Source organism: Gekko japonicus, unplaced genomic scaffold (genome assembly GCF_001447785.1).
Source record: "Gekko japonicus isolate JY-2015 unplaced genomic scaffold, Gekko_japonicus_V1.1 scaffold1288, whole genome shotgun sequence".
NCBI lineage: Eukaryota > Metazoa > Chordata > Lepidosauria > Squamata > Gekkonidae > Gekko > Gekko japonicus.
Window position 1 is genome coordinate 422,990 of NW_015163127.1, and position 10,323 is coordinate 433,312.

The 10,323-nt window shown below is 41.7% G+C and overlaps 1 protein-coding gene across 1 annotated transcript in view; it reads right to left on the minus strand.

The window, feature by feature from the left end:
• MCMBP (minichromosome maintenance complex binding protein) overlaps nt 1-10,323 on the minus strand; it is a 34,003-nt gene that overhangs the window by 11,960 nt on the left and 11,720 nt on the right. The window contains exons 6-9 of the mRNA XM_015406919.1: nt 8,004-8,133; nt 4,891-5,042; nt 3,819-3,919; nt 1,982-2,157 (exon numbers count right to left, since the gene is read on the minus strand). Of these exons, the coding sequence (XP_015262405.1) occupies nt 1,982-2,157; nt 3,819-3,919; nt 4,891-5,042; nt 8,004-8,133 (559 nt within the window). The remainder of the gene's footprint in view (nt 1-1,981; nt 2,158-3,818; nt 3,920-4,890; nt 5,043-8,003; nt 8,134-10,323) is intronic.

A 10,323-nucleotide genomic window follows, 5' to 3' on the forward strand; every position in this document is an offset into this window, starting at 1 on the left:
AAGAGTAAAGATCTCAGAGTAAAGATCTCAGTCTAAATATGTTTGAGGATATGAATAAATGGTGGTGGCATGTGAACAGAACAATGTATGAGCCCCCAACCCCAATAACTCAGTGAAGTGTTTGAGAGAGGAATGGCTATTAAAGGAGGCTGGGAGGACTCTCTAAGTGAGAGAGGGGATCTGAGGTGTGAAATGGTCATGGCTCTCTATATACTTTGAAAGAGACACGGGTGGTGAATATGACATCCTGACCTACTTGTAACCTTCAACCTGAAATAGAGATGTGTAGAGGGTGGTGGGCACTCTGTGAGTGGTGAAGGGGCATCACAGAAGTATTTTATTATAACCTAACATAACTTTTATTAAACATCACCTATTCTCAAGAAAGGATACTTTTAAAATAAAAATCTAAAGTTCAATAGAACCAAGGCAAAGTTAGAGTGCAATACTAGGCATGCACACTCAGGAGTAAATCCCACTGAATTCAATGGGACTTAAATTGCTAACAAAGGGCTACCATGGTGCCTGCCAGCTTGTTTCCTGGTGCCTGCCAAATGTTTTCAGAAAGCAGGCAGGGCCAGGTAGCACGTTTGCCTAGCAAGGCTTCTAATTGGCTGTGCAGATTTTTAAAAAGGTTGCTTTAGCAGCAGCTACTACCACTGCACAAGAATATTCACTGTGTGACTGAAGGTAAGCTGTGGTAGCCATTTTACAGCTGGCTTCGCCTCCTGTGGCAGCTCTTTTGCAGCAGCCATTTTGCGGCTCCAGCCACCACACCATGTCAGACTTCCAATGGTACCCAGAGGCTCAAAAAAGCCGGGGACCCCTGCACTAACAAGTGTGTTTGAGACTGCAGCCCTAATTTTTTAACCCAGTTATTTCTAACAAAGCTCAATATTCAAATTACAGCTGGCAAAACCACCACCTTTTGTTATCACGTATAATTAGATTTTTTTAAAAAAAATCTGGTTAAAATGGAATTTATGAATGTTATATTTTCTCTTGCACAGAAAAAGCAGCACATGGAGTCTCTGGAAATTAGCAGTGAAATATATAACAGCTGTTATTAGGAAATCAGTTTGCACTTCAGAAGCAACATTGATCAGAGCAGTAGCTATCACAGCAGACCTAGAAAAAAGTGTATGTTAGTTAAACATGATTGTGGGGTTGTGGTTGGACTAGAATCTGGAAAATCCAGGTTTGAATCCCCACTTCACCATGGAAGCTTGCCGGGTGACTCTGGGCCAGTCACACACATTCAGCCTAACCAATCTCACAGGGTTGTTATGAAGATAAAACTGAGTAGAGGCGAAGGATGCTTTGGGTTCTCACTGGGGAGAAAGGCAGGGTATAAATGAAGCAAATGCAATAAATTAATTTGTTAACTGCCATTTCCCACCTTTTGTGATCTGGGATTGTGAATCCTGTTAGATGTGGAATGTTGCTACTCAAACCATCTAGCTTCCTGAATGAACCACAGCTACACTTAGGTGGGACTACACTTGACAAACTTTGCTGGGGATTTCATAGTACTCATTTAGGCATTTAACTGCTCAATGTGGACACAAAGCAATCCAATGGCAGAAATAACAACTGAAAACCCTCGAATACCAAAAATACTTCACAAGAAACCTAATCAACAAGCTAACCCACAAAGTGTGCGGGGAGAGCTGGTGCTAATAGCTCTGGTTGACAGCAACAGTCTCTCCCCAGTAAACACTCCCTCTCCAAATATCAGTTAGACCTGCACGGGGAGAAGGAATGACTGTATAAATTGTGTCTAGTTTTTAAGGAAGTTGCTGATTAAAAAATCATGTTTGAAAAATTCTCAAAACCTTTATAAAACAAACAGCTGCCGTGTTTAGGGACAGCTTTAACTGTGTAGGACCCCTGGGAACAAACTCACTTCCTTGAGCATGAGGAAGGGAGTCCAATCTGGACACTCAATAGTAATGAGACAACATTCCTTTTATATACTTACAACTTTTGCTTTCCTCTTCATTAAGACAGGCAGGCAATAATGGATTTATGTGCTGAAGTTTCTGTGCTAAAATGACATGTATTCTGGGAACTAATGAGGCTGGAGGACTATGAACTCTTTGTTCTTCTACCGTGTCCATACAATCCATAGAATCCACTGGAGATGATGAGTTCTCTCTAGAAAGTAAAGAGATTAGCATAATATTTGTGCGCAGTTGAACAGCTGCTTTCAGTGAATATAATTACATACAGAATGCCAGACACAGTAAAGACTGTACTCTTCTTTAACCATATCATGTAAAAGCAGACTTCCTAGAATTTAACCTGGTACACATGCACTTCTATGGGAGAAAGTCATAAACCCTAAACAGGATCTAAGAGGAATAAAAACATGTTCATAATAGATCCTTGGACTTTTACCAGTTGGGGGTCAGGATAGAACATAAGTGTTGAAGGAAGAAGACAACCTAACTGACACACCCTTGCCCCCTTTGCATACTCACAAGTCAGCAACGAAACTGAATGGAGGAAAACAAAGTTATTTCTGGCACCTTACTGTGAAACTACTGGGATCTTAGTGGCACGATTTATATGGCTTATTTATTTAAAACATTTTCTGAATCCATGCCAAGAAACTAGAATATATAACAAACTGAACAAAAACAAATGAAAAAACACAAGAAAATCCACACTCATTAAATCACTAATACTTTCTATTTTGAAGAACTTAATGAATTCAAAAGAAGATACATGAATGGACAGACTTTCACCCTCCACTTTTAAGGAACTTCACAAGCAATACTAGTTGTTATTTAAAGACTTTCCCACATCTGCCTATCTGTATCATCTGGGATACAACATTTGGTTCCTCCACTTTAATTTCAGCCTGCCAATAAAGCAGATGCACTGGGCAAGGATACTTTGAAATCAGACTGAAATATCCACACTGTGAACAAATAAAAGAAAAGAAATTTCAGAAAGCTTGATGGACACAGTACAGCTGAGAGGGAGGGATATCAGTATTTAAATACATAACATAATTCAGCGGGGTTTGTAACAGACAACTATTCTGGCCTGATGTTTTAGATAAAAGTTTTAGAAACCACCAAACAGAACTAGCATGAAGTAGTGATTCCCACTACTAGGCTACTCAGACATTTTAGTATTGGGAACAGGTTCCAATGCTCCTCCCTTGGTAAACTCAACAGTGCATGGGCACATACAGTAACATACACATAGGGCTCATTTCACCCAATAATGAGAAGCTGAGTTTGGATAAAACTGGCCTCCATTACTCTTCCCCCTTCCCCCCACTGGAAAGGGTATAAATTGGCATCAAACACCACCTGGATTAGTTTTACTGCATGTATTGTATTGTTTTAATTGCTAAATTGTTTAAACTGAATTTAACTATTGATTGATATGTACTCGTTGGATGTTGTGCACCACCCTGAGCCCTTCAGGGAACACCCATTTATACATTAAATGAATGAATAAATAAATAATTAAAAACAGGGTTTCTTGCACTACTTTCTTGCACTAGCTATTATATCTGCCAGATTCTCTATACAGACAGTGTAGGAAGAAAGGTGGTGTGTATGCAACTGTCCTAAATACCCTAACCACGCAATTAAAAGCCCTATTTGCTATGGGGAAGGTGCACCACTACATCATACTTTTGCTTATTCTATTCCAGATCTGAAACACACTGATCCAGGTGCTGCCATATTATATAAAAAATACAAGTAACCGTCATTTCAAAGTCATTTATTAACATCCTGTGGTATCTGAAATAATAAATGATTGCAAATTTGGATCCTATACAATCAAAACATTACCTGTCTTCATTGTTCAGTATGTTCAGGACTGGGTCAACCGATAAAATCCCATACACTTCAAGAACATCATTCACCTTGAAGTTATCCCAGTTTCCGTACATCTGCATGAAGAGTATTTTTCTTTAAATAACTCAAAGATGATAGTAATATAATGGAGAACAAGGGCAATGTGTTTCCCTTGCAAAGTCATTCAGCACACAGAAACAGAAACATAGCTGTAGAGACTAAAAAGAAGCCAATATCAGTCTACTGCATTACATGTTTTACTGTGGCTGCCACCTTCAATCATATAGATATATTACCATATATTCTTCCATAACCTAGCTGCATGTGGCCCAGAAATACAAGACACCCCCCTTTCACTACCTCACACACTATGATGCTTTGATTTTACCCTCTCCAAGATCTCCTGCATTCCAACATGCAACTGAGAAAAGTATTGGGAAAGAGACATCACTATTAAAATGCTAATGCACGTGAGTGGTAGCGGGGAAGAGTAAACCTTCTAATGTTACATTTCTTGTTGGGGAATTATACATGTCTCACAAGCCATTTAAGTATCTGCTTTATAGACAGATGCACAAACATCATACCCTTCCCTTCTGTGCTGAAATAATCACCTGTGGTAGTTACCTAAGAGAGGTGTGTGTGTGGAAACTCACTACCCCCAGAGAGGCTGGAATGGCTGGGCATCAGGTGTTAGCTATTTCATCACGTCTCCTCTGCCCCATTCTCCTTTGACTGGTGTAGTGGTTTTAGAGTCCACCAATAGTCTTCCACTACCAGGTGTATAATAATACATATTTATAAGAGCGCTCGATACTCTCCCTCCCCTTTTTCTCCTGAAGTGGGCTTGGGGAAAAAGAATTCAAAAGATATGGGACAGAAACATAGCTTGCAATTCACTGAAGTCAAGAGTTTAAAAAAAGAACATTAAGATGGACAAGATGAGGTCTGACCTAGCCAAGCTCAAATATACCACCTGCCATTGTCCTAAATGCAAAGTTCCATTTCCACCCCCATATCACAAAAAGGTGATCCTATTTTAGATGGTGCTCAATAGGCTTCTTACTTTCACAAGGCATGCAGGACCCTTCTCTCCTGGGAGTGGAAAGTTTAAATCCAGTGGAGGTGAGCAGTTTAAGGCTATCATCTGACGTGTTGCTGAAGCTTCAGTTTCTAATCGCTTCGGCTCTCCACTCCCATGGATATCAGCTATGTTCCCTGCAAAAAAAAAAAAAAAGACAGTTTCAAATCATTTCAAAATGAAAATCTTCCTGCTTTTAGTTTAGAACATGTTCAATCAAAATCTGTTTTAAAATGTTGCGTTAACTGGAATTTTACTCTTCGTACCCTCTCAAAGGGTCAGAAAAAATATTTACCTTCAAAAATATGTTTGGATTTAACATTTAAAAAATAACTATAAATGGCCAGCAATTCTGGAACATCTATTTAAATTGGCAGAACACATCAAAATATGGTATCTGCTAGCACTGCATTGCCACTGGAGACCCAGACAGCACCCTCAGCATGCATCAAGTGAGACAGGAAGTCTACAATCAGTGAACAAGAGCCTCTCTAGATCAGACCAAAGATCAGCTAGCCTAGCTTTCAAACAGCCATCAACAACTGGAGGCTTCTATGAAATGTACCAACAGAATCTGTGGCACCTAGAGGTGATATGTACGTTGCCTCTGAAAATGGAGACACAGTCTTCCAACCATGGCTAGTAGACACTGACAAGTGGGAATCTACAAGGACTTGTGGGAGTTATCTCACTTCCCCAGTATTTCTTCTTCCCTTTTCCTGAAATCCCCCTTTTCCCTACTTTCCCTCTCTCCTTCTAGGAGTGCCAAAACTCCAGGTGGGGTGGAGCTCTCCTGGAGTCACAAATCTCCCTACAGAGATCAATTCCCCTTAGGGTTGCCAGATCAAGGTTGGGAAATCCCTGGAGGTTTTTTTTGGGGGGGGAGCTTTGAGAGGGTGAGGTTTGGGGAGAGAAGCAACCTCACCAGGGTATAATGCCATAAAGTCTACCCTCCAAAGCAGCCATTTTCTCCAGGGGAATTAGGGTTGCCAGGTGGGGGCTGGAGGTCACCCAGAATTACAGCTGCTTTCCAGATGGCAGAGATCAGTTCCCCTGGAGAAAATGGCTGCTTTGGAGGGTAGACTTTATGGCATTATACCCTGGTGAGGTTGCTTCTCTCCCCAAACCTCACCCTCTCAAAGCTCCCCCCCCAAAAAAAACCTCCAGGGATTTCCCAACCTTGATCTGGCATCCCTCCTCTTGGCAATCCCCATATCCTCTCCCTGCCTCATTCTCTCACTCTCAGCCATTCACCAACCTACCTTTTATCTGCTTCTCATCTTCAGTTGTATTTATTCTTTATTTACCGCATTTATACCCCACCTTTTGCCACAGTGGGGACTAAAGCAGCTTACATTATTATTTTATCCTTTTTATTCACACAACAACCCTGTGAGGTAGGTCAGGCTGAAAGCATGTGACTGGTCCAAAATCACCCAGTCAACTTCCACAGCAAGATGGGGATTTGAACCTGGGTCTTGCAGACCCTAATCTGAAGCCCTAACAGCTACACCACACTGGCTTTCATAGAGTGGTTGAACAGTAGCAAGCAGCCAGGCCTACTTGAATCATACAAGTCAGGCGGCATCACGTCTGCCAGAGGTTGCTGCCAAGCTTAGGGTTGCCCACCTCTAGGTGGGACCTGGAGATCCTCCAGAAGTACAGCTGTACTCCACACATCTGTCTCCCTGTAGAAAATGGCTGCTTTGGAGGGCAGACTCAGTGGCATTATACTATGGCTGAGGCCTCTCCCCTCCTTAAACCCTGCACTCCTCAGACTTCATCACAATATCTACCAAGAACTGCCCAACCTGGAGCTGGCAACCGTAGTCTGGCCTGGCCCCAATGAGCTCTCCCTCAAAGATCAAAACAGGGCTGGAAATGCCCCCCCCCCATTTACTGACAGAGTGAAGCTTGGAATTCTGTGGTTGCTCAGCAACAGCCACTAAGGGAATCTGTTGTTGAAAGCTACAGGCATTCCTTTTATCGTTTTTGGATTTTTAAAGCTGCTAGTATATATTTTTTAGATTTCCCATTTTTCTGCAAACTGAGGGTCCTTTTCAGGTTTGTAGAAAGATCGGTCTTGCCCATTCACAGCTCCAATCACCAGGTTTAAATATCCTAAGATTTTGCTGATTTTGCTATTAGAATATAAGATAGTGATTTAGGGCTTGACTTTATAGATGTCACCTCATTACTGAATGGTGTGATAATGGATTGGCTTGTGCCTTTGTTCTACACCAAAAGATTGAAAAGAGATCCTTTTCTTGAGAAGGCATCTTGCCATGTTCTTTGCTCTGGGGGTTGTTTCTTGGAGGATGACCACACTGATTTCCTTGCTCTTTTAAGTCAGTGTTCTGTAGAGAGTGACCCAGGCTCAAATCCAAAGATATGCTGATTTCGCTATTAGAATATAAGATGGATCTCTGTGAATCTGTCTTACTGAACTCCATTTCATTTCAATGCCTCAAACCTTTCTTGCTCTCAAGAGAACACAACATATGTAAATATTTTGCAGGAAGCTAGTCAATTTTTTTTTGGGGGGGGGAATACAGTTGTCCAGTGGATATTAGATAAGCATATGGAGCAGAAGTCCATCAGTGGCTATTAGCCACAAGGTATAGATCGGAACTCTCAGGTTGGGGCAAGTGATTCTCTGTATTCTTGGTGCTTGGGGGGGCAGCAGTGGGAGGGCTCCTAGTGTCTTGGCCCCCACTGCTGGACCTCCTGATGGCACCTGGTATTTCTGGCCACTGTGTGACAGAGTGTTGGACTCGACGGGCCATTGGCCTGATCTAACATTGGCTTCTCTTATGTTCTTATGTCCCTATGGTTGCTGCCTTAGCTTCATCCAATATATTCATGGTATGGCATCTCCAACTACTGGAGTCATGCTACTTGTATCCTTGGATTGGCTCTAATCTTGTTATTTCAACAATAAGGAAAAGAAACTACCACTGTACCTAGATGATAACCTGAAACATTTCTTTATAAATCCAACAGGGCACACTTCTATTTGTACATTTGGGAGTACTGTGAAGTACCAGTTCTGAAAAACAAGCAATTTTGAAAAAAGTCATTGGAGACTCAGCTGATACCCAGATGCTGTTCTCTCTGTTTAGATGGATGCAACTCCATATCTTCATCCTCCTCATAACTTCTCTTGTGACGACTTGGTGTGTAGGATGTCGAAGGGCAAACTCGAGCCTGACTCACACTGGCGTAGGCGTAGAATTTTAAGTTAAAGACAACACTTAGTGATCTGACAATTAGCACAGATTGATTTGGTATTTTGAGTGATCTGACAATTAGCACAGATTGATTTGGTATTTTGAGTGTACTCCATTACATAAAAGTAGATAGAGAAGTGCTATCCTTTCATGACACATACCTTAAGAGATACAAGAACAATTTGTTCTACCACATAGCCTTACAACAAACATTGCCCAGCTTTTAATCATATATGTCTGCTTATCATTCACAAAGGAAATCAGTTTCCCTTTCAGTGGTTTCACAGAGATGTCCAGGGAAAGGAAAGATGAAGACAAATAAAAAAGCAAAACAGAAAGGCAGGAGCAGATCATATGTGAATGGGAATTGGACTTGATCTGGCCCCCATGAGACCTTCTAACCTATAACTGAATTTTCCTCGACTTGTGCATGCTATTATCAATATTCCAGGTCTAAAGAAATCAAGATATCCTAAGAACCTTCATGATATATGATACAGTTTTCTTCTTGCCTGTTCCTCTGAAAAGGTATGTTCCAACGCTCTCATCTGTTCCTAACTGCCTGAAGCAAGGCAACATTATTCATTTGCAACAGAAATATATTGAAGACAGATGTTGTCTGTTCCATTAAATGTGCTCTTTAATTTTGAGACTTTAGGTATCATCATTTTCTTAAACTTTAATTCTAGGATTCATCCCCCAAAGCTGGTAAGTAATTACTCAACACACTTCCACAAGCATGCTTTGCTGAGTATTTCTGGTGTTCTTAAGCGCTATGCAGAATTGCTTTGCTTTCTCCCTGTGGAACTTTAATCTACATCGTAGACTAAGCTTCACAGAATTAACCACTGGTACTTCTTGTATAAAATACAGGAGCAAGCCTTTATTTTCAGATGACTTCCAACCGACTATGATTTTAAAAAACAAAACATGTAAAAATATTTTTATGAGTGTATAGAAATATTGTTTCTAAAGTCTCATGCCTTCTTCCTGTGATGACATTCTGTGTGTCTTTTCCCTGTTGCAGGCCAGATGGCCTAGTGTGATTTCTGTCACTTGACCAGATGGCTGAGCCACTAAATAGCCATGCCATATAATCCTGCCAGATACCCACATTCCTTAACACCTCCCTGCTGAGGGCCAGACTTGAAGGCTCCGCTTGTATGGCCTACATGGGCCATGTCACATACGCAATGGAGAAAACTGGAAGTTGGATCACATGACTGCAGGCAGGGCCTCTAACTTCTTAGCCAATCCCCACACACCTGATGTTGGCAGCTATGGCAACCAGAAATTGGGCACACACCCCTGCCGCTCGTGATTGGCTGATGGCCACAGCTGATGGTGACTGGCATGGGGGTATAACTCCGTGGTTCTTTAGGGAAGAGCTCTCTTGCTCCTTGGATCCTGACTTTTGAAACAAAGAGTTTGTGAACTGATTGCCGGTTGCCAACCTTCTGTTGCTGTAGATCTGTATCTCTGAGCAGTCCTGGATTATCTACCTGCACCAGATGGGATTTCTCTTCAAAATCCCTTGGTGCCAACCTATACTGTTATGCAATGGACACTCTTGGACTATCTGATGCTACACTTAACTCGGTAACTGTGATTATTATTAATGTGCAGTAAGGGCAAATAGCCATAGGTTGTTATTATTTTTGTATCTCTATTAGTCTCTTGCTATGCTTTGCACTGAATAAAGATCATCCATATTTGTAATTGTCTCTGATGCGGTAATCGAACTCCAGGGCTAAATCTCGTGTCTAAACGCTGACCACCGAGCTATCACTGTGAGAGTAATTGTGTGCACCTCTGTGTTAGAGTTGCTGATGTGTTAAGTCACAGATGCCAGCTAAGAAATTGAATCTCTGCTCTTAGGCTGGGTGGGGACCCCTTTGAAGAGATTCTGGTGGCAAACTGTTGTGAATCCTAGAGAGAGTAGACTGTCTCGTGGATTTTGTTTCATGTGCTGATATAGGGTTCCCTCTCACCCCTGGACTGGGCTGAGGGGGTTTAATCCTGTACAATGAGCACACCTAAAAATTTAGCCTTTACATTTTCCCACAACTGAGAATTACTGAAAATTGTTTCTGAATCAGTAAGACACAAGAAAGGGGACCCGTGATACTCGGGGGGGGGGGGGGAGAGCTCCACGCAGAGCAAGAGGAGAAGGAAGCAGCAGCAGCAA